The sequence below is a fragment of the Ziziphus jujuba genome, chromosome 8 (assembly GCF_031755915.1).
Source record: "Ziziphus jujuba cultivar Dongzao chromosome 8, ASM3175591v1".
Taxonomy (NCBI): Eukaryota; Viridiplantae; Streptophyta; class Magnoliopsida; order Rosales; family Rhamnaceae; genus Ziziphus; species Ziziphus jujuba.
This window is the reverse complement of record NC_083386.1, coordinates 30,033,287-30,056,800: the sequence shown is the minus strand read 5'-3', so window position 1 is coordinate 30,056,800 and position 23,514 is coordinate 30,033,287. Positions and strand designations below refer to the sequence as shown.

Genomic DNA, 23,514 nt, shown 5'->3' with positions numbered 1-23,514 from the left:
AAAAAAAAAAAAAAAGAAATAGAAAAATCGTTAACGCAAAATTATATTTATATCCCAGAGACCCGCGCGAGCCAATAAAGAGGTTGAACCACTTTGACTTGGAGCAGTGTAAGTTCTGGGCCTTTCGGCTTTTGGAATTGGAAGCTCCCAAACCCATCAATGGCTGGGTCCAGTTCCACCCCCGGAACAAGTTCGTCCAACTCCTCGTCAGCTCCTCTTCCTCCCAAGATTCTTTTGGCCAAACCGGGACTCGTAACCGGAGCACCGGTGGCCGCTAAGTTTGGCCGTGGAGGTGCTGGAGATGACGATACGGCGTCGCTTCGTTCCCGTCTCCCTCCTATCGGTTCTCTTAACCTCCTCTCTGATTCCTGGGACTTCCACATCGATCGCTTCCTCCCCGTAAGTATTATAATTACTAAACAACCCCCCTATTCCGTTCTTTTATCTCTTTTCTGGTTGGAAATTTTAAAACTTTTTTTCACGTAAGAGGGGGAAAAAAAAAAAAAATTGCAGTTTTTGACGGAAAATACAGAATTTACGGTGGTTGGGGTGATTGGTCCGCCTGGGGTGGGCAAATCGACGATTATGAACGAGCTTTATGGTTTTGATGCGACCACGCCTGGTGGGTTTCTTCGTTTTTATGCCATTCAAGTTTCCTTTTTTTGCCTTTGTTTTTAATGTTGCTGGGTTATTTGGATTTAGACTAACGTTCGCACGCAGGGATGCTACCGCCATATGCAACACAGTCTGAGGAGGCTAGGGTTATGGCAAGGCATAGTAGTATAGGAATTGAACCCAGGGTTTCTGCTGAACGCTTTATACTTCTCGATTCCCAGGTTTTGTTTTGTTTTGTTTTGTTTTAAATGAACTAGTGGTTTTGGTTGTTTGTTCTGTGCTTGTTAATGTGGGATTATGACAAAATTTACCCATTTTTGATGATGAGCAGCCTGTGTTTAGTCCTTCTGTATTGGCTGAGATGATGAGACCAGATGGTTCATCCACCATTCCCGTTCTAAGTGGTGAATCTTTGTCTGCTGAGTTGGCTCATGAAGTTATGAGCACTCAGGTACCATAAAGATTGAACATTTCCACCCACCCCACCCCCACCCCCCCTCTCTTATAGTCAATGTTGCTGTTAATAAGTTTTGTGATCGTCCTTTTTGTTTTCCTGGTGGCGCAAGGAATTCTTGTAGCTTGGTGTTCTTCTCACATCCATTTGTCACATTTTGTTGGTTGTATCAGAGGGAGTTCATGATTACAATATGTGGCGCTTAATGTCAACGGTATTTCTCCTGTCTCCTTTCTTGACTGTTAGTTTCATCTTCTTTTTGTTATATATATATATATATATATGTAAGCGAGATAGCTTTTTTCAACAGGTTGTTGTTGCCATATTTAATATTTTCCCGGCAAATGCCTTTCTTACTCTTTTTAAAGCTTTCTTAACACTCTAGTAAGGTTTTATTTTACCCTTGAGCTATCCTTGGGAATGACGGTTTTGATCTTCTTCCTATATACATGAAGTTAATTCAATTTTAATTTTGGTTTGAGGCTTCTCTTCTTCTAAGATCCTTTTACCATATTTCTCATGGAAGGTGGACTTGTTGAAACATGGCATACCTGACCCATCTTCACTAAATACCCATTCTCAGAGCTCTAATATAGGGCCCGAAAAAGATAGCAAAGATAAGGTTCATGAAGGTGGAGAATATATGGCTGCTCCAGTTTTTGTGCATACTAAGTGAGTAATCTTTTCTGAGTGTTACATTTTAGTTACAGACTGTTAGTGCTAATCTTTGCTATGCTCTTAATAGATTGCAGCATCAAGATCTTTCTCCGCAAAATTTTGTGCATCTGAAGAAGGCACTTGCAGAATATTTCAGCACTTCTTCGTTCATGAGAGAAAAGCATGGAAATGTGACCAAAGAGCATGCCGTTTCTTCTGTGGTCAACCCAAGTCAGGATCCGGATTCCGTGGTGCCAAGTTTGTTCGTTATCCCAATTAAGAATAAAGATGACTCCCCAAGAGATCAGTATGAAAGTCATTACTCAATGCTATGGAAATTGCGAGATAAGGTCACTCAATCTTTCTCTGCGATGAGCATGTTTGATAAATGTGTTATTGATGCATATGTTAAAAGTACTTTAAGAGGAATTTCTCTCTCTAATACAGGTTTTATCCATGAATGGCCCTTCATTTGCAAGGACTCTGAGTGAGCGCGATTGGTTGAAAAATTCTGCAAAGATATGGGAACTAGTGAAGAACTCGCCAATTATCGCAGAGTACACTAGAACACTTCAAAGTTCCGGTTTTTTTAGGAGGTAGAAGAAGGATAGGATGATGGTTTTGTGTTTGTTTGGGCATTGCCTAGCATGTTTTAATGCTTTAAATCTGTAATTTATTTTAACACACTCTCTGACTGGTTTTGGACCGTCGAAATAAAAAGGGGGATAAGAATCATTCAGTTTGTAATTGATAGTTATGTGATCCAGCTTCTGTGGAACTGATCTTGCAATTTTTACGAAATTGAAGCGGTGACTCATCAAATTAATATCAAGGTGATGCAAGCTCTGTAAGCTAACTTTTCATAGTCAAAGAATTACCAAATTTGTCAGAACCGTATATCAAAAGATTTAATTGCAGATATTCAAATTTATGATTTATGAAGCTCTTAATATTGTGTATCTGCAAATTATTTCCATTGTTTAGATGATGATGATGATAATAATAATAATAATAATTAAAAAAAGAAAATAAGAAAAAAAAAAAAAGCCATTCCACTTGGTTAGACTGGTGGATAACAAAGCTTTTGAAGGAGCATCTACTTTTCCTGTTGACCTTTGGAGTCAGGATTACAATAATGTTTCTTTTACTTTTTCAATAATGAAATAAATAAGAATACAAAAAAGAATAATGCACTTCGAAACAGTAACTGATAACTTTTTGAGCACTCGAAACATCAGTACATAGATGAAGGAACCTTCCCGCGTTTGCCTATCATCTATTCTACCATAGCATCTACAGAAACTTCAGCAGCTGGCTGGTTACTAGATGATTTTCTTTTGTTCTTACCTGTCCATTTGGTAGACATAAAATACATGAGCAATTCACAAAAAAAATAAAATAAAAAGAGTTAGAACAACTTAGCATTGGCAGCAGGAACATAACAACATTAAGAAAATAAAGTTGAACTTGCCTCCTTTGCGCTTTAATTGTCTAAGCTTCAGACTTTTCTTCACAGAAAATTTGGCTGAAGTTTTGGGAGCATCTTGAGATTCCCCTATTGTCAGAACGCACACACAAAAATAAAAATAAAAGATTCCCATCAGCTTAAAAGAAAACTTTCAGAAATATGTTATACATCTGTCATCATCCATCCATCCACAACTACTAGCGGCAGAGATAAACAATGAGGTCAAAATAGGTGCAAAAATGTGGAAGAAAGCCCAATATCGTATCTGATTGACCCAATTCAAGTCATTATCCAACCGAATAGAGCTGAACGCTCATATATAAACTATTGGAACTTGGGAGGCAGAATTTACTCAATTCAGTGGAGAGAGCAAACAAAGGGCAATGAATTTGAAAATAATCCTAACACAAACACGCACCCATTAGCAACTTCCTAAAGATATATACATTATTTATACATATATTGAAGCATAGTTTAGAATCTTGTTTAGCTTGAAGTGTCAAAACTTGTTCAAACAATCAAAATAATGACTTTCCCTATTATATCAATCTTGAAATTGCGAATTAATCAACACAAGAAGAAAAAGGTAATAGAGATATGAAAAGAGAGAGAGAGAGAGTAAGGTTACCATCAGCAACAGCCATTTCAACATCTTGTATAGTCAGGAGGCCTTTTTGCACGGCTTCTTTATGCTCCTGCAAGTATCAAAAAAGAAAAAAAAGGAACTTCATGATGGAGAAAAAAGGGCAGAAATATTGAAAAGCAGAAAACGGGTTCTTGGCAAAGAAAAAAGGAAGAAGCTAGTGTTAAAGGGAGTACTCGGCGCCATTTTTTTAAGAGCTTGCGCTTGCGCTTGCCAGAGACAGACAGAGATTGTTGTTGGGGCTTGGTCTTGAGCTTCCTAGTATGTGGATCACCTTTTGTCGCTCTCTTCCTCTCTGCTACTTGTGCCCTCTTCTTCTTCTGCACCGCATTGAACTTCGCCATCCCTCTCTCTCTTTCCCTCAAAAACCCTAATTAGTAATCAGTCTAAGACGACGACTTCTTTGCATTTCTCTTTTTATTTTTTTATTTTCAAAAGAAAAGTTGGGCTGGAGTGAATTGGACCCCCTAGGTTAGCCCAGCCCAGACCTCAAATGTCATGCTTTCACAATATTTATCCACTTAACGAGGACCAGTTCAGTTTGCCCACTTTACACCCTCCCAGCCTTACCTAAAATTAATAAATAATATAAGATAACATAAACAAGAAGAACCATAACCTTTATATATTACCCAAAAATAATAATAATAATAATAAATAAGCTTTATAAAAATCTTCACTTCGGAATTTCATATTGATTAATATATCAGGCATCCTCTGAATTTTGATCAAAAAGTAGAGTTCCCCGATACTCAAATTTTTTTTTTTTTTTTTTTTTTTTTTTTTGGTCACGAAATAACCAAATGAACCGCAACATTATTTTTCGTACCAAAAGGTAAAAAAACGTCGGCACAGAGATACCTTTGCAACATATTCTAGTACCAAAAATAAAACTAAAACGTTTTTTGTTTTGAACATGTAATCTGTTATTTGTTTTGCTACAACAGCACCGGCTTATTTAGATACAACATTAGGAATATCTTATAGACATCTGGCTTCAATTTCCTCCAGAGTAAGCCCCTTTGTCTCTGGTACGATGAAGAAGATGAACACCAAAGACGCCACCGCTATTACCCCAAACCCATAAAACACTATTCCTGCTCCCACCAATGCCTGCTCCATCATCACAATTCATGTTAGGCACAAAATTTTCCCAAGAAAACATTTTAAAAAATCTCAAAGAAATCTTAAGCACCTCCAGTGGGGAAAATGCAAATGTCACCAGAGCATTGGCACCAAAGTTCACAAGCACGGCTATGCTCAGTCCTCGCCCTCTTAAGCGTAATGGGAAAACCTCCGAGATCATTAGCCAACCGATTGGACCAAACGATAACTGCAACAATAAGTATCACCATTATAGTATGACCATTATATTCTAAGATCACAAACATACTAAAAGAATAGCATTCTGATTTCATTTCTACAAGACTTTTTAATATAAGAATCACATATTTTGCCACACCAAAATAAAATAAAATAAATATCCAATATGTTTACCCCGTGGTGAAAATTTATACAAGGCCTTTACCTGATAACAGCCAACATACAAAAGCAGTGCAATAACAGCCACAGCTGCTGCATTATCCAGGAAAAGGTAATATGATCCCAGAAGGAACAAAGAGATCACCTGTCACAGAAACAAAGTTCATAATTATCGTGGGAACTGAAGTTTTGAATAATATGTCCCATAATAAACACCCCTCTTTAACATGAGATTAAACAAAAGGATAAAAGAAGGAACTAACCATCCCAGAAACACCACCTAACAGCAGGGGCCTCCTCCCAAGTTTATCCACAACAAGAACAGCTATTCCAGTCATTATCAACTACAACAATAAAAGAAATGTCATATCAAGAAAAACACACTATTTCACATTTAAAAGGACATCAACTTGAAAAGGGTCAAGCTATGTACAGTTTAGAAAATAGAAAAAAATATACATTCTTAAATTGTTGAAACTGTTGCATGATAAAATGTTAAGGCATACAACAGCCATGAAATTAGCAACCTTAGACACCTTAGGAAATTCATCTATAGTGCATATTGTAATTTCAAATAGTAAACCAACCAAAAGAAAGTTATGTACCTTCAGCAAACCCAGCAGGATTGAGACTCGTGTTGCATCAGATGCAGCAGAGAAGCCTGCGCTCTATTAAATTGCATTGCTTATGATGAGAGACATTTATTCTTCAAAGCTCCAGTAATAGATATATTTTCATGAATGCCCCAAATAGTACCCTAGTTAGAAAACTATTAGAATACCTGAAAGATTGATGCAGCATAATAGAGCACGCTAGGTTGGCCTGTGATCTGTCATATATTAGATTACCATGTATAAGCCCAAGTTTTGGCAATGGGAAGACTTTGCATCATAGCTTGACAAATTTAAAATACCTGTTGGAACAAGACTAAGCCTCCACCGATGACAAGGGCTTTCAAGCACTTTCCTCGAAACATTTCCCCAATGGTAACATCTTTCTCTTCACCAACGGAAGAAAGCTCAGCCAGTATTTCATCTACTTGTGCAAGAGCTGTGTCGCCAATGGCTGTACCCCTTAGCCGGCACAAGCACCGTACTGCACTCTCTTTAAATTCCTCCATATTTCCTTTTCCCTGTATGGCACATAGAAGGATCCATCTAGGCGATGCTGGTAGCCACCACATTCCAATTCCCATAATCAAAGCCAAAGGGGTACTAGCTACATACATATAGCGCCAACCAGCGACTATATCAACTAAAAGACTTCCAATTCCATAACCTCCCTGCACAAGATCTTAGGAGCTTACTATGTGCAGGCTTTGATGCAGGTAAAATAGAGATCAACATAACTAGATACATAAAATATTGCTGTAGAGGAAGCTCAAATATCCAAATCAGATCTTGTAGGTTTAACTGCAATAGAAACATTAAGACAAATTCAAAGTCCATGGGTCCAAAGTTGGGGCACTTACAACCATCCCAAGTACTATAAAGAACTCCTTGAGAGAGATTAGTCGTCCTCGTATTTGAGTAGGAGACGTCTCTGCAATGTACATTGGAGCAGCATGCATTGCCTAAGAAAGAAGAAAATTAAATTTATCCATCTAATGGAACTGTTGCTGTACTTACACGTGATCAACAAAATATGAAGATGTTTGAAGAAGAAAAGCAAAAGAAATTTGTGTTTTGAAAGGAGCATACTGCACATTACCAGTCCAATTCCTATACCATATATAAAGCGCCCAATCACCATAACAGCAAAGTTAGGTGCTACTCCTGTTACTACAGCTCCAACAAGATACAACACAGCAGCTGAAATCAACTCCCTTCTTCTTCCTTTATACAAGTTCATCATTCAAACTTTGTGAAGAAATGAATAGCATATAAAATTTTACTTGTATAGCATAGAAAGAATCAGAAAACCAACCTAAGAAATCAGCAATTTTAAAGGCTAAGACAGATCCAATCAAGGCACCATATAATGAACCACTAGTCTGCAAAAAGTCAATTGCCAGAAACTGAGAAGCTGAACATACAAATACACTCTTTCTCAGTCTCAGTTCAAGTCAAAGAGAGGCATTTTGCTGAGCAGGAAAGAACCAGAAATGGAAAAATGCACCACAAATATGCAGTAACAAGAAGGAAAATAAGTTGTGAACTCACAATCAGACCAATTTCCACGGAAGACAAATTGTACCATGATACTCCACTCAAAGTCGCTGACTGCAGGAGAAAACAACAAAGATCAACCAAGCCAAGGAACAGAACAAAGGAAGTAATTATCGGAACAAAATGTTCTGAAAAGAATAAAGTATTCAATACAAGCTGCAGTGAGTTAGAATTAACTTTGAGGAATCATAAATTTGTGTTCTGTTGACTTAATTAGATTATGAACAATATCTTCAATTAAAACCAAGTTCATGAAGAAAAGTTAACTAATTGTTATACTTTATAAATATATCTGCAAAACTAGAACTCAGAAAAGAAAGAACTCTAGTTATTTTCAGCAATACAGATCAATGTTTTTTGTGTGCTTCAATGGGACTAAACAAGATAAAACGGGTCAGCATACCTCTATGGAAATTGTAGCACAAGATGTAGCACCAATATCATAGCCATATAGTAGTCCTCCTAAAGCTGGGAATAGAAATCTGAAATCATAGAGACACGCTTTTAAGTAGGAATATAGCAATCAAGTTCAAGAAAAACTATTAATTACAAGCACAGTGAAAGAATAGACACATCAACAAAAACTCAGAGCATAGTAGTCAGGAATTGAATGTGTGGTAAGTAACAAGGATACTTACGGAAGGATTGAAGAAAGTACAGAATAGTTTTCTGAACCGTGAATTCCATTAAGAAGAGGCTCGTCGACATCACCAATCTCAGTGGAAGACTTATCCACCTAACAAACGAAAGATGTACTTCTCAAATCCACACTTAAACAAACAAACCAGAGATGACAAGAAAAGTTTATAACCTGTATGTGGTTTGAAACAGCACAGGTATAAAGAAACAGCATTATGCAAATGAAAATTAATTGCAGATACATCAAATACTGCTATATCCCTCAGGGTTTTCTAGTAGCACAACAATGAACCAAATAATAAACCCAACTAACTCAGTTCATTTCCATGAGAGTACCGGAAAATAAAAATCTAAGCCATGCAGAAGTTGATTCTTGCCACTTAAATTTTAACAGCATAAAAAGCTCGTTTTTTTCGCATGACCCACAGAAAGAAACAGTCAGAAGTTGAAAAAGAACTTCACTTTTCTTTCTATACGAACTTACTCGACAATTAAACAAACAAACAAAATTCACGGGAAGTAGAAATAAACCACAAATAGAAAAAAAGAACCCAACTGAAAAGGGACTGGGGAGAGAAACCTTTCCAAAAGAAGCAGGAGCAGACTGCTCGGGATCAGACGCCATCTATTAGCAGGTCTACAGCCGACTGAGAAAAAACAGATGTTAAAAGAAGAAGAAAAATACGAAATTTAAAAAACTAGGTAGGAGAAAGTGAACAGAAAATCTGCTTCTCTTACTACTAAAAAACCAACGAGATATGCTTGTCAGTGCAACGCAGTTGGGTTCGGAAAAAGTGAAGGTTTTAATTTTGGGTGTTTTCTTTTTTGGATAAATTTTGGTTTTGGTTTTGGTTTAGTTATTTATTCATTTTTTTGGGTACGCTCATGGTTTTGGGTCTATATGAATCAAAAGTGTAGCAAAAGTTATAGAGCCAAGAAAAAGGTAATTCTAGACATTGAAGAATGATGGGAGGGGTCTTTGTCTTTTTCTGGTAGAGTATGGGGGTTGGATCCTGCATGTTTTGCGTATCAGAATTCAGAAGCTGTTTTCAAATTACCAAACACACCTTTTATCACAAGCGTCTCAACCCTTTAATCTACAATAAACTCGGAATTTTCCAGTTTCACTCAACCTCTCTCTTATATTCAGCCCAAAATTGGTCAAACTGTATTTTATAGAGTATCTACCTTTCCATGTTTATCTTGCAAAAACACCTAAAAATTACGATCACGTGTTTCATAAGTTGGTAAATATACTTCTGTTGTGATTCGAATCTGTTCAAAGAATTCACAAGAAGAGATCATGAGCCAATAATAGTCTTTGTGTTATTAATTTGTATTATTTATAAAAATAAGCAATTACTTATCAATATCATCCATTCAGTATTTAATACCGAAATAATAAAAACAAAAATAAAAAAATCCGTGAACGACATCAAATTAGGAATATATATACATATATATATATATATATATAATATAGTGTGCTATTTTTGTGTTTTTTTTAATCTTTTACTGTTTTGACGGTTTGTTATGTGAAGGTGAAGCACACACATTAATGAGTGGGCATCTCATCCCTCAAACCAACCATCTTTTTAAGGATGTGTAGACTGGAGACTTGTAAGTTTCTCCTTCACTGGTTTGTTAGGCCTCCTTGTGGTTGTGGACATTACCACCTCTTCTCTTCTCTTGTGTATTTCAGTATGTACTTTCTTCTACATTATTCTTCACTTTCAACCCTTTCCCATCCGCATGGAGATTATTGCTAATTCTTAAACTAGTAAATACATTTTGACCCAAAAAAATGAAATAAAATAAATATTTTGCGACAATTATAAAAGCTCCAGTCTAAGTCAGAACATCACTTATGAGAGATCAATTTCCCGTATGTGTCTATTTTGACAAAACATTGCTTAAGACAATTTACTCACTTTGGATCCAGATCCTTCTATGCTGCTTCTTGACTTGGTCCCCTTATTTAATTTTGATGGATTCCTTTAGTTGGTCATAAATCCTCAAATGTATAACTATCAATCAAATTTTTTTCTACCAATATTAGGTAATAATCCATAGAGAAAAAAATCTATAGCTAATGCCTCGCGTGAAATAAACATTTCACTATCCTTTTAAAGATTCGAAGGCTTGCTGGTATCATTTCATACCAAAAATACTCACTTGAACATCAACCATTGGTCACAATGCATCAATTTAGAAAGAGAACAAGGACTTCCAATTTTAATTGCAGCAAACAAGTAGTTATTAAGGGAAAAGAAAAATGTTAGAACTTTGTAACTTTGTGTTTTTGCTTTTATCCCATCAGAGATAAATTGAGAGAGAGCAGAGAACCCACCATTCATAAATAACGATTTCCAAAAAGTTCCACCCATCAACTTATGAACTTAATAGTCTGTTGCTCTCAATGAGCTGTCTCAAAAATATTTCACAACTTCAGGCAAGTACAGATCATTTATTAAAGGAAAACACTGTTGAAAGTGACAAGATTTCCAAGTAATGCTGGGAAAGTTCCAGACAAGCAACTTAGGTCTTGGTGGGTTGCCATGGTTGGTACCTGGTCCAGTCTCTCTGTCCAGGATTAAGAGCGTGCCCTTTGGAATGGTAAATGTGCTCATCGCCCTCTCCAGAGAAATTTTGCTTGTGTTCAACCCCATATCTCTTTGGTTTTAGCATCAGAAGCTGCAAAACAATACATTTCTTTTGTTAGTTTCTTTTGTTGGTTACATTTCTTATAAGCGTATGTTATCAAAGAAAAAAGGGAAGAGGTATTACCTCATCTCCTGTGCGATCAGTTATGAAGTGCAACCAACCATGCCATTCTGGCGGTACTTGAGATGCATTGTAGCGATCCTTCTCTGCATATTCAACCCACCTGTGTCTTCCTGTAAAATCCCTCATGAGTTATAATATGCTCTAAGCATAGTGCAATAACACAAGCAATAAAAAGACATCAATGAATGGTATCTGTTCGGTACAAAATATAGTCACTTCGGCCATGATAGTTGACCATCTGAGAAAGAATAAAGAGTGGAAGTAGGCAAAACCAAGTATAAAAAAAGAGCATACTAACCAAATTGAGTGTCTTCAAGTTTCTCATAGTACTTGTTGCCAAATTTATCAGTACCCACAAGCCTTGCCCCAATATTGTGGATTTTTGTTTGCCTGGATCAATCAAACAAAAACTTGTTAGGGGAACCGGTCAACAATGACATGTTTCAAGTATAAAATGTACCATAGAAAATAAAAGATGCAAGAAAAAGCAAAAGCAGAAATCATTTAGTTCAACACACCAATTGATAAATCATTTGTTGGAGGACGAAAAGAAAAAAAGATAACATAAAAGATGCTATTACACTACATAGAGAAACGTTCGAATGCAAAACAAGGCTTATACACCTAACAACTAGAAGGCATATTTGGTACAGTTTTCACCACTAACACTAAAGCTTTTATACCATCAAGCATTTATTTCACAATAGCTGCTTTAAAAATTCCTTGAAATTCGATTTATGTGTCTAAAATGGATGCTCCATAGGGAGCTAGATGGACAACAAGAAATAAGACTTATGCCCAATTAGTAGTTCAGTTTACCTTCTGTTCTCTTATACACATTCATCTTCTAAACAAATCCTAGTAACTGCTTCTCAAGATATTCCTATTCTTATCTATACAAGTCCCAACAGCAAACGATTATATTCAGTAGAAAACAGTCTAAAACATAAATGAGATAACATTACTTACAAAAGATTGCCATCGAGAAGGCATTTCCTGTGAGAGAGATAGAGTAAGAGCAGTCAGTCGGGAATAAAGATTAACATCATCACATACCAAAAACTTAAAAATTAAAACAAAGGAATTGTCTGAAGAACGAGAGGCCTAACATAATAAGCATTCGGGGCAATACTCATAACGAAGAGTTTTGTCCCTCAGCTTCAAAACAACAACAACAACCCCAAACAAAAAAAAAAAAAAAAGGATTTTTAACATTTTAAAGTTGTTTCCTTTCCAACATTTTTCCTATAGACCAACAGAAATAAGTAACAAAATAGGAGGACATAAATTTTCAGAACCAAATTGATTCAACAACTCTCCAATTATAGATTTTTCACACAATTTGATTGCAATTTCGCTTAACCAAGCTAAGTTTCATCATTTTCCACCTAAATTACACATTCAAAAAAACAATTGAACTTCTTTCTCTCGTTTTGACGAAATTGATTCAAGTATACGTGTTTCCTTTCGTTTCTGGGATACCAAGCAATGAAAAAACTAAACCAGATTCGAAATTGTTAACCACATCAAAAAGGAAACAGAAACAAATTCAAAACACTCGTGCTACGTTCCAGCGACATCCAAACACAAGAAAAGACGAGAAAACTGAGATCTTTCAAAGTAAACAAACAGCATTGCAAACAAAACGAAATAAAAATCCCAAAAAAAAAAAAAAAAAAAGTAGAGAAAGCTGACGTGTATCCTTCCTCCTTGAGCTCCTTCAGAAAGGTGCCGACGCCTCTCTCTCTGATCGCCTTCAACGCGCTCTTCACCACCGACGCCATCTCTCTCTTCTTCTCCTCCTCTTCCTCGCCCCCTCTCTCTCTCTCTTACAGGGCTCCAGTTGGGCGGGCCCGAACCGGACCCTGGCACAGGCCCATGTATCCTTTCTCAGTCCAACTTAAATGGGCTAATAATGTACTAGAAAGCACAATTGTTCAATGGGCAAATACAGTTTCGGGTCAATCCTAACGGACAAAGCAAAAAAGAATAACATTTCCGTACGGGTCCAGATCACCACTCAAGATACACGTGCTCATACCTCATTGGATACAGACACATCATTTCTCTTTTGGTTCGGTGAGGGTTACTGCAGAAAAAAAAATAATTAACGAAACGAAAACCAGCGAAAAACTTTGGGAACGCAATTTGAGAGGAAACCAGAGAGAGCTTTTCGAGGTATTCATGTTCTCAACTCGCCGACTCTTTTTTTTCTTTAATTAAAATATATAGTTTTGTAAACTGTTTTTTTATTATGATTATTATTTTTTTTCAAAGTTGTGATATTGATGTTAGTTTGGGATTGTCTCCTTGGGAATTTTCAATTTTCTGGTTAATGCATTCATTTTGGTTGTTTTTTTCTTTTTTGTCTGTTTGCTTACCTAGAAATTCGAAGGAAAATGAAATTGGGATTAAGTTTTTGGAAATATGTCTCATCTGTGCTAGTTTTAGTGTTTCGTTTCTTCAAGCTATTATAAGATTCCGGAATTAACAGAGCTTACGCAAAAAATTCTGGTTATTTATTTATTTTTTCACAGCGATATGGGGCTGGAATCTCTTTTTATTTCTGTATAATTGGTTTTGGAATTATTATACTTGGAAATTTTGGTTTTGGTATTACTCTGTGAAATCTAAGCAGCCAGAAAGGGCATATCTTGCTGGGGTAGAAAATTTTGGAATTAAAAAAATAAGAAAAATAGGGATTGCTTTTTTTGTGTGCAAGTTATCATCTTTTGATTGAGTATTGTGGTGTAACAGCACGAATAGAAAGATGATGAGGCTGCAAACGTATGCGGGGTTGAGCTTTCTTGGAACTTTAGCTGTTATCTATCATGCATTTAACAGTAGAGGCCAGTTTTACCCAGCCATGGTTTATTTGTCCACCTCCAAGATCAGTTTGGTGCTTCTTCTCAATATAGGTCTTGTGATTATGTGTATTTTGTGGCAATTAACCAAACGGATATTTCTTGGGTCCCTTCGAGAAGCGGAGGTTGAGAGGCTTAATGAGCAATCATGGAGGGAAGTCATGGAAATTCTCTTTGCAATCACAATTTTCCGGCAGGACTTTTCGGTTTCGTTTCTTGCCATGGTTACGGCTCTGTTGCTGATCAAGGCGTTGCATTGGTTGGCTCAGAAGAGAGTAGAGTACATTGAGACCACTCCATCAGTGCCAATGCTGTCTCATATTCGTATTGTTTCTTTCTTGGGGTTTCTCCTTGCACTCGATAGTCTCTTTTTGTACACTTCAGTAAATGATTTGATACAGTCGCGGAAGCCTTCAGTTTCACTCTTCTTTTCGTTTGAGTAAGTTATCTGCCGCTTTGCTTCTTTTCTTCTTATGCTTTTCGGTGTCTCTCTTTCCTCTTGCTTTTGCTTTTGGGCATCTATTGATTTGAAAAATTACAAATTTCTATTGTCTAGCCCCGGCATTCTCTGAATGTAATTTTAATCTCGAAATGCACATTTCTGATGCTTGCGCTATGACATGTTCCTTATTTCTTTTTCTGATAAGGGGATGCTTGGATTTGTAGTAGTAGATGAATCGTTCAAGGTCAGGTCCTGTAAAATAAGGTGTTTCTCACTGCGTGCAACTCATGTGTCTCAGGTACATGATACTTGCGACGACCACAGTATCTACATTTGTCAAATATGTTTTCTATGTTAGTGATATGCTTATGGAGGGACAATGGGAGAAGAAACCTGTCTATACATTCTATTTGGAACTCATACGGGACTTGCTTCACTTATCTATGTATCTCTGCTTCTTTCTTGTAATTTTCATGTGAGTATAGCATCTACACATCCACTTATTTAATCTTCCTTGTTGGGCCAATCTCATGTTTAGATCCCCATGTTCAGTACAGCAACATTACTTTGTTTTTTGGCCTGCATCCTTCCTTTTAATTCACTTCTAAGTTGCTTTCCATAGGACATATGGTGTGCCTTTACACTTGATACGTGAGCTCTATGAGACCTTTAGGAACTTTAAGATTCGTGTTGCTGATTACGTTCGTTACCGGAAGATCACTTCAAACATGAATGATCGATTTCCAGAAGCAACACCTGAAGAGCTTGATGCGTGAGTGAACTTTGATTCTATCTCCATTGTGTTATGTTGTGATCATTTCTTTCCGTTTTACATGATAGAATTCATAATTCTTTCTAATGGACATGCAGAAGTGATGCAACCTGCATTATTTGTCGTGAAGAGATGACCACAGCCAAGAAACTAATCTGCGGACATCTTTTCCATGTGCATTGCTTACGGTCCTGGTTAGAACGACAACATACCTGTCCAACTTGCAGAGCCCTAGTTGTACCTCCTGAAAATGGGACAAGTACAGCTGGAGGACAAAATGGATCACGATCAGATTCACATCAAGGTGATTACATTGTTTTGGTTAGTTACTCTATGAGAATTTCGGGATTCCTTAAACTCCTTTCCTCCCTATCCCCCTTCCCTGCCATCACCAGCACCAGCAGGATCTTTGGTTAGTCTGCTGTTGTCAATTTGATGAGACATAAATCCATCGTGACCCTGATTTATGATCTGTGCAAGATGTCTCTAACTGTGAAGTCTTATACGTAAAAAATTCTAGATCTTAAAGCTCAACGAACAGCTGATTATTTTTTCTAGAAAAGACTATTGATCAGTGTTCTTTTGATATCATAGTAATTTTGTAAGACTACTATTTTATGTTGGTGGTTGTTTTCTTGTTTACAGGGTACCAGTTGGATCATGTGAGACTGCAGTACTGTATTGTTGTAGTAACATTTAAATTGTACCGAGCTGCTGGCTAATTATATTTCTTTTGGGAACAGGGACAGGCATCTCAGGTACATCTGGTCAGGGTTCAGTTGGTGGTGTGGCAAGTGATAATGTGAGCCTTCATCAGGCCAGGCTTCAAGCTGCTGCTGCAGCTGCCTCAATATATGAGAAATCTTATGTTTATCCTTCTGCAAACACCTTGGTGTGGTAAGCACTTGTGCTCTAATGGATGGCATGCTTAATTTTTTCTCTTGGCACTATAACTACTGTATGGAGTCAGGACATTGGATATTTGAGGTGCATGCAGCTTGTTGAGCTTATTTGTGTCATGAAAAAGCTGTGACACCACATGCTTACTCTCTGGAACTATAAATGATGACCCTAAAACATATTCTCTATTATAAGCACATATTCTTTGTTTGCAAACTATTTATAATTTGGAAGCTTTAAAATGTGTCAGAAACTTGGAACTAGTTAATAAGTGAAGCAAAGCCAATACTTTTCCCTTCAGATTTGAGTCTAAACGTTTCTTCCTAACTTTAGTATTAAAGGCTTACATTTTTCTGGTTGGCCTGTTTTGCTATCACTACTGGTAATGCCTCTGTGGATCTGTAACATGGCATGGAAAATGATAATGAAGATCTTACCAAATTCCTCCTTTGCAGGTCCCCTGGTTATGCTGTACTTCCTCAGACTCAAATACCTTTGGCCAACTCTGCCAGTAATGAATCTGGTGGACAATCACAACGACAGTTTGTACCCCCTGGTGGACCTGCAAACTTATCCACACCTCAATTTCCACAATACATTTTGGTTCCTTTTCAGGCATCCAAGACTAATTTGACTGACGAAGAGAAGTTGAACAGTGATCCAAAAGTATCAGATACTCAGATGGATGCTCAAAGACAGCTACTTCAACACCAGATTGAGGTATAGCAACTCTTCATCATGGGGCACCTAAAATTTGTGGTTTATCAATCAATCCATAACTGTATATTCATATGTGAACCTCTGCTGTGGTATGAAAAATGTGTAAGTTAACAACTTGAGTATCTAACCAAGTTGCAGTCATCAATTTTAATGGGAAAAGTTTTTGTGCCACCTGTGATTGATTATGGGTTTATAAATATGTGCGTTGCTTATGTTCTTTGTTGTTTCTTGGCTACCCATGCCCGATTCTGAGCATCTAATTGTAAGTTTATATGCATCTACAAAATTGAAGCATGTTTATTTGCACTTGTGTAGAGATTTTGCCAAGTGTGATCAGTAGTTTACAGAAACTAAGAGTAAAAATAGATGGACGGAATGATGGAATAAAATCTTTGAATTTTCAATCTGGTGCTGGCATGTTACTGAAAGTTTGATTCAATTGGTTCTTGCCCCTTTCCTTTATCTTTGTGTGATTTGATAATGCATTTTCTTCTATAGGTCCTGCAAAATCAGCTCCAACTTTTACAAAGGTCTAAAACGGAGCAAAGCAGGGAAATAGATCCTACAAAATCATTAGACAACAAAGAAAAGGGCATTGCATCTTCATCATCAAATGCTTCGGACTCTGGATAGACCACAACTAGAGAGGACTCAAAATGAAAACGTTAATGTTGAATGTGTGGAGCAGTTCCATTTGAGAGTTTCTTTTCTTTTTCTTTCTCTTTCTTGTAGTTTAAAGATTAAAATTTCTTATGTGTAAATACTTAATATGTAAAAACAAAAAGATTAGGCCAATCCCAACATTCTAAAAGAACCTAATATTCATTGAGTCAGTGAAATGTCGTATTTTTGGAGTTGTACCTACTCCTAAGTCCTTGGTGAACCCTAGTGTGCAAGGCAATTTCATTACATGTACCCCGACTGCATGTACAGTTCAAGCTGGTTGACATTTGTCCTTTGCTTCAAAATCCACCTTAAAACAACTTAATTATCGAGACCCACCACTCTGAACTTGTTGCTCTTTTTCCCACTGATGTTGGACCAAAAGCATTACTTGTTGAATTTCTGTTCTTCGTTGTGGTGGGAGGTGCAGTATTACACGTTTTATATGCTCACTAACAATTAGATACTCTATTTTATTTTTCTTTTTGTGAGATTGGTGGAAAGACTCCTTTTGACGTTTTGTTTATAAAATGAAGTATATAAGCAGCCAGATCTCGAATTCTCTGAAGGCTTAGAGCATCTCCAATGACATTGTATTTTGCCAATGTTAAAATATAGCACAAATGGATTTGTTATGCTCTTTAATCGCACAATGCAAAAAATATCAATTGTATTTTTGTTGTCAAATTTAGCGTTAAAATTGCAATTGGTAATTTTTTTCGTAGTAGACTATATTATAATGAAATCTATCGGATCCATATAATTAAATAATATATTATTTAATTTTTAAATTTTTTAAATATTAAATTTTAAAAGGAGTGTCTGAGTGAGATCTGGTCCAACATTTTTTCTTTTACCAGTTTTGTTAATGTTATTTTTTAGCATATATCATTTGTTAATGCAATTTTTTAGCATATATCATTGGAGATGTAATGGCAAAATTTGGCTTAATATGTATAATTTAACTTGAATATAATTTAGGTTATCTAAGTTTCAGAGTGTTATATTTTGATCCAATTTTATATTTTTGGTTAATGGTAGTTAATAAGTTGGATCTTCATTCCATTTTACCAATATTAAATTACAACTTGAAAAACTTGATCAAATCTGTTACAATTTAGACTATTTGATTTTAATTTGTTATAATTTAATATCCTTCAATGTAAAAATTATATTAACCACTGTTTGCCAAAAATTATAATTGGACTGAAAAAATGCAGCAAATTAACCAGCATTTTAAATTTGGAAGCATAAAGTGCAATTTTCTCAAATTAAAAAGTGTTAAATTACAATTAACCCTCAAATAACTTGATCAATTTTGGTTTTAAATTTTCGTTTAAGCAAACATATAAATAAATAAACCAATAGTTGCATGATTAATTTGAAGCACAAATTCAGTAGAAAATTTGAAGCAAAAAATTATCTCAATTACACCGATTATTAATTCCTCCTCATTAATATTATCATCATTTACGTTCAAAAAAAGAAAGGAAAAAAAAAAAAATTGTAGAGGGGATGCGAATAGAAATCATCACCAGGATTTATAAAGCGGAGAACTCAAACGACGACGTGTGTTTAATATGGGCCAGATGACACCTCTTTTAATGTCGTAGGCGTTTGCTGTGGCACGATACGACGACGGCAATGGAAGTGCAGTGTTGGTCTCCCTTACTAAAAGAGTCAACCTCAAAACGACAATGGAAGTGGCGGCGGAGCGTAAGAGAAAAATGAGAGGCTCAAATGGCGGATTTGGTAGATTTAATTTAAAGTTGATTATAATATGAATATGTATGGAATGGTAGTGGCTCCGTCAAATGATGAAATGTGACGGTTTGTTTTTTGCGTGACTTATTTAGACACTTTTGAGAGAGAAACATTTTCCATGTAGGCCCCTCGATCGATCCATTTCTCTCCCAGATTCCGATTTCGTCGATTAGTTTGAAAAGTTGAAGCAGAGTTGGCTGAAGCTTATCGTCTTGAAAAGTCAATCGACTGGCTGCAGATGGTTTAAACCTTTACTTCAAGTAAAAGCCATATCCATGAAAAATCGCCTGATCATACATTTAATTAATGTTTGTATAGAATTACACGCTGCGGACTGACCAATAATATTAGTTAACTTTTGTCCTTGTAATTATTCTTTGATTTTTCCCAAGTTTTAACTTATTCACAAAGTCAGATGTATGAACTTCGCTATTTCCCTTTTATCTATATATATATATATATATACAATCACAATCCGAAATAAGTTCAACACGTTTGGATTAATAGAGTAAAAGGAAATAGAAAGAACAAAATTTATATATTTTATTTAAATAGTTAAAATGAAATGGAAAGAAAAAGAAATAAATTATTTTTTATTTTTATTTTAATTAAATTTGTCTTCTTTTCAAAATAAATAGAAATGAAAAAACTTTTACTGAATTTTTTAATAATCCAAAATTACCATTATTATCACCACATGAAAATATTTATTTCTTACTTATCATTCTTTTTCTTCCCTTCAACCCCACAAAAAACATTCATTAAGCATTCAAATAACAATTATAAACAAATATTTTTCCTTTGCTTTCCTTTTAAACTTTTTTCTTCATTAAACTTACCATTATTATCGCTATATGAATATATTTATTTCTCTTCATCAAACTTTTTTCTTTCTTCCCTTCAATCCAATTATTGTGTAAATAAATTAGCATGTATATAAAAATGGGTATTATTAAAGAGATTAAGTAGTACAGGGAACCCTGTCAATAAATACCTTCACCAATTGGGTCTTTATCAAATTGGAAAAGTAAGAATTTGCATGAGTTTGAAGGAATGCAGAAACGTGCATTCATATCATAGCACCGATTGTGATGGCTAGCTAAATTAATTTATTTAGATTGGAATTATCTGAAACACCTAATTACCAATAAAATTAGGTAATTGTTATTGCATGAGTTCCTGTCGTTCCGTCTATATAAGTCTTCATCAAAATAGAGTTTAAAATCATAAAAAAGCAACACAGAGTTCTTTTCCTATTAACTAAAAGAAACTCCTAGCTTGATCATGAAGCCTTTACTTAGCTTCCAACTTTTAGGTGTACTATTTCTAGTTGACATCCTCCATTGCCAAGCTTTAGTTCACCGACGTACTTTTGTGGTAAATTAGTTAACACCAACTCTTCCTTTTTTTTTGGCAAAAATATAATCAATTTTCTCACCATGTTTTAATTATTTTTCATGCATGGAAAGTACGTCTCTGATCCCCAAACTTCTAAACCCAATGGAACCTGTCAGCTCGAGATAAATATATACAAACCATTGCAGGCATACCTGAAACCATTAATATATGCTTTAAGTAGCTAGCTAGAATGTATATATACGCATCCCAGAGTCGATTTATATAAACATGTATAGTTTGAACAATACACATTTGTATTCATTTTGTTTGTATAGGTTAAAGAAGTCCCTTACACAAGATTGTGCAGCACGAAGAACATATTGACTGTGAATGGCCAATTTCCTGGACCAACGCTTTATGCTCGAAAGGGAGATACCATCATCGTCGACGTTCATAACAAAGGCAACCAGAACATTACAATCCACTGGTATATATATATATATATATATATATAGTAGTTCTACAGCATGGACCATACCAAAACCGATGTATATATATACACCGTACTATAAAATTTTCCCATTTATATATACACTTATGACTCTGTTTTTGTTTCAGTTTTTTTGTGTGATTGAGAGGGAAAAATAAGCTGTCATGATTATATAATGTTTCAGGCATGGAGTGAAACAACCAAGGAATCCATGGTCAGATGGTCCCGAGTATATCACGCAGTGTCCAATTCAACCAGGAGCCAAGTTCAGCCAAAAGATTATATTATCAACGGAAGAAGGCACCCTGTGGTGGCATGCACACAGTGAGTGGGACAGAGCCACCGTCTGTGGAGCTCTTGTCATATATCCTAAGAAAGGAACCAATTATCCCTTCTCTAAACCACATGCAGAATTCCCCCTCATATTAGGTACTGCAAAAACTGCACGATCTCTATCAAAATCTAAAATATAATACGTACATATTGTCTCTCCGTACACAGTACAAACGAAAGAAATGCCAGACTAAATCGTATTTCCTCATGAAAATGTGTGTTGAATAATAATAATAATAAGGAATTTGGAAAAACTCAATTTGCAGGAGAGTGGTGGAAGGAAGATATAGAGGAGCTTTACACTGAGTTTCTCAAATCTGGAGGAGACCCCAACATTTCAGACGCTTTAACCATCAATGGTCAACCTGGTGATCTCTATCCCTGCTCAAAACCAGGTCATTACTGTAATTGACGTGTATGCATATGGTAGCTCTCTGAAAATGCTGTAACTAAATATTATTTAAACAATGTTGATTAATTTGCAGATACATTCAAGCTAATGGTTGAGCACAGCAAGACTTATCTACTCCGTCTAATAAACTCAGGCCTCCAAGATATTCTCTTCTTCTCCATCGCCAACCACAGCCTCACCATTGTGGGATCAGATGCAAGCTACACCAAACCATTCGTCACAAACTACATAGCAATATCCCCCGGTCAAACCATTGACTTCTTGTTGACCGCCGATCAAGATCCCCACCACCACTACTACATGGGTGCCAAAGTCTACACCGCAACTTCCAACCCATTCGACAACACAACCACCACTGCTCTTCTCCATTATGGCGACTTCACTCCCTCGAATTCTCCTCCTTTTTCCCCCTACCTCGCTCCCTATAACGACACCAATTCGTCTGTGAGCTTTACAGGGAGACTCAGAAGCTTAGCCGATAAGATCCACTCCGTTGTGGACGTCCCATTGAACATAAACGACCGTTTATTTTTTACTCTTTCCATCAACACGTTTCCTTGCCGCCAAAACGATTCTTGTCAAGGCCCTAATGGCTCTCGCTTAGCTGCTAGCGTGAACAACGTGAGCTTTGTCACTCCCACAGTGAACAGCATATTGCAAGCTTACTATTACCATGCCAATGGTGTTTTCGGAGACAGGTTTCCCGACTTTCCGGAGACCCTTTTCGATTTCACGGCCACGGATCTTCCATTGTACTTGGAGACACCGAAATCTAGGACGGAGGTTAAGGTATTGGAGTATAATTCGACGGTGGAGATCGTGTTCCAAGGGACGAATGTGACGGCGGGGGCGGCCGATCATCCAATGCATCTTCATGGGTTTAGTTTCTACGTGGTTGGATGGGGATTTGGAAATTTCGACAAGGACAAAGATCCTTTGAATTATAACCTTGTCGACCCTCCGCTCCAAAACACTATTGCCGTCCCTGTAAATGGCTGGACCACTGTCAGATTCAAGGCTGACAATCCTGGTACGCCCATACTACTATCACCCTTTTGATTCCCTTTTTTGGTTTATATGTATAATGATATTGTAATTATTAAAGTTTTTTTTTTTTTTTTTTTTTTTTGGGTAATATGTATAGGCGTTTGGTTCATGCACTGCCACGTGGACAGGCATATGTCATGGGGTATGACAATGGCGTTCATAGTGAAGAATGGGAAATTCCCAAATGCTCAGATTTTACCACCACCTCCAGACATGCCACCATGTTGAACAACTACTCTGCTGCTGATACTGATGATAGTAATCAACTCACTATTCATATTATGATTTATTATTAATTTATTCCTCTGATTTCATCGAAATATAAATTATCTGATGGATTATGGCACTTTGAACCATGCTCAAGTTTGATATGGATCAGCATCATCATTTGTTGTTGTTGTTTGTGTATAGGAAAATATTATTCTATTTAATTATTAGTTATTAATACTATTATAGCTCAGTTAGTGTTCATGTATATGGTGGTGGTTATTTATTTCGTGTAGTTGTGGTAGAATAAATATATAAATCTATTAATTGTAAATTGAAGATATAAATGAATGAAGTTTATTCCTAATCAAACTATATCTTCGTTTCTTTATCTTTTTCTTTTCTACCTATTATTTCTTCTTTTATTTTCTATCTAAAACTGCTGTTCCATAAAAAAGAACATATTATTTGGTATTAGAGCCGGTGAACTATGGATAGCCATGGGAAAATAGAAGCTGAATTTCATAGAAAAGTTCAAGCCATTCTAGCCAGGCATGAGATCAGCTTCCAACATATCAATATGACACTTCAGATGATACTAGCAGAGTTGCAACGTGTTCATCAACTACAGCCACATACAAAAACTCTG

General features: G+C 36.2%; 6 protein-coding genes across 9 annotated transcripts; 3 read left to right on the top strand and 3 right to left on the bottom strand.

Annotated features, from left to right (window-relative positions):
- Positions 1 to 61: 61 nt before the first annotated feature.
- LOC107414807 (uncharacterized) lies at positions 62 to 2,473 on the top strand. Its single transcript, XM_048469827.2, has 8 exons — positions 62 to 399; positions 514 to 622; positions 721 to 836; positions 947 to 1,066; positions 1,194 to 1,283; positions 1,596 to 1,741; positions 1,815 to 2,076; positions 2,174 to 2,473. The coding sequence occupies exons 1-8, from the start codon at positions 160 to 162 to the stop codon at positions 2,324 to 2,326; spliced, it is 1,236 nt and encodes a 411-aa protein (XP_048325784.2). The 5' UTR covers positions 62 to 159; the 3' UTR covers positions 2,327 to 2,473.
- Positions 2,474 to 2,799: 326 nt separating this feature from the next.
- On the bottom strand, positions 2,800 to 4,547 carry LOC125421298 (uncharacterized). Its single transcript, XM_048469828.2, has 4 exons — positions 4,014 to 4,547; positions 3,823 to 3,889; positions 3,198 to 3,281; positions 2,800 to 3,073 (listed from the first exon to the last, which is right to left on the bottom strand). The coding sequence occupies exons 1-4, from the start codon at positions 4,179 to 4,181 to the stop codon at positions 3,003 to 3,005; spliced, it is 390 nt and encodes a 129-aa protein (XP_048325785.1). The 5' UTR covers positions 4,182 to 4,547; the 3' UTR covers positions 2,800 to 3,002.
- Positions 4,548 to 4,695: 148 nt separating this feature from the next.
- On the bottom strand, positions 4,696 to 9,147 carry LOC107414832 (D-xylose-proton symporter-like 2). Of its 2 annotated transcripts, none has more exons than XM_016023027.4 (15): positions 8,865 to 9,147; positions 8,683 to 8,773; positions 8,126 to 8,223; positions 7,891 to 7,969; positions 7,482 to 7,541; positions 7,246 to 7,312; positions 7,030 to 7,154; positions 6,791 to 6,892; positions 6,233 to 6,601; positions 6,101 to 6,148; positions 5,925 to 5,987; positions 5,583 to 5,663; positions 5,366 to 5,464; positions 5,033 to 5,170; positions 4,696 to 4,950 (listed from the first exon to the last, which is right to left on the bottom strand). In XM_016023027.4, the coding sequence occupies exons 2-15, from the start codon at positions 8,749 to 8,751 to the stop codon at positions 4,819 to 4,821; spliced, it is 1,530 nt and encodes a 509-aa protein (XP_015878513.3). In that variant the 5' UTR covers positions 8,752 to 8,773; positions 8,865 to 9,147; the 3' UTR covers positions 4,696 to 4,818. The 2 variants fall into 2 exon arrangements, with proteins under 2 accessions (XP_015878513.3, XP_015878515.3); XM_016023029.4 differs by having other exon boundaries at positions 8,707 to 8,773; positions 8,865 to 9,145.
- A 1,306-nt stretch (positions 9,148 to 10,453) lies between these two features.
- On the bottom strand, positions 10,454 to 12,764 carry LOC107414843 (probable NADH dehydrogenase [ubiquinone] 1 alpha subcomplex subunit 12). Its single transcript, XM_016023045.4, has 5 exons — positions 12,609 to 12,764; positions 11,883 to 11,909; positions 11,212 to 11,303; positions 10,914 to 11,023; positions 10,454 to 10,820 (listed from the first exon to the last, which is right to left on the bottom strand). Exons 1-5 carry the CDS (start codon positions 12,695 to 12,697, stop codon positions 10,665 to 10,667), a joined length of 474 nt encoding a protein of 157 aa, XP_015878531.3. The 5' UTR covers positions 12,698 to 12,764; the 3' UTR covers positions 10,454 to 10,664.
- Positions 12,765 to 12,931: 167 nt separating this feature from the next.
- Positions 12,932 to 17,444, top strand: LOC107414861 (ERAD-associated E3 ubiquitin-protein ligase HRD1B). Its single transcript, XM_016023065.4, has 8 exons — positions 12,932 to 13,091; positions 13,671 to 14,216; positions 14,518 to 14,694; positions 14,842 to 14,991; positions 15,090 to 15,295; positions 15,735 to 15,888; positions 16,347 to 16,611; positions 17,110 to 17,444. The coding sequence occupies exons 2-8, from the start codon at positions 13,684 to 13,686 to the stop codon at positions 17,242 to 17,244; spliced, it is 1,620 nt and encodes a 539-aa protein (XP_015878551.3). The 5' UTR covers positions 12,932 to 13,091; positions 13,671 to 13,683; the 3' UTR covers positions 17,245 to 17,444.
- Positions 17,445 to 20,256: 2,812 nt separating this feature from the next.
- Positions 20,257 to 23,237, top strand: LOC107414862 (laccase-15). 3 transcript variants are annotated; one of them, XM_048469979.2, is made up of 7 exons: positions 20,266 to 20,415; positions 20,508 to 20,582; positions 20,712 to 20,863; positions 21,051 to 21,295; positions 21,466 to 21,594; positions 21,685 to 22,641; positions 22,756 to 23,237. In XM_048469979.2, exons 1-7 carry the CDS (start codon positions 20,323 to 20,325, stop codon positions 22,884 to 22,886), a joined length of 1,782 nt encoding a protein of 593 aa, XP_048325936.1. In that variant the 5' UTR covers positions 20,266 to 20,322; the 3' UTR covers positions 22,887 to 23,237. The 3 variants fall into 3 exon arrangements, with proteins under 3 accessions (XP_048325937.1, XP_048325936.1, XP_015878552.3); XM_048469980.2 differs by lacking the exon at positions 20,508 to 20,582 and having other exon boundaries at positions 20,257 to 20,415; XM_016023066.4 differs by lacking the exons at positions 20,266 to 20,415; positions 20,508 to 20,582 and having other exon boundaries at positions 20,787 to 20,924.
- The last annotated feature ends 277 nt before the right edge of the window (positions 23,238 to 23,514 follow it).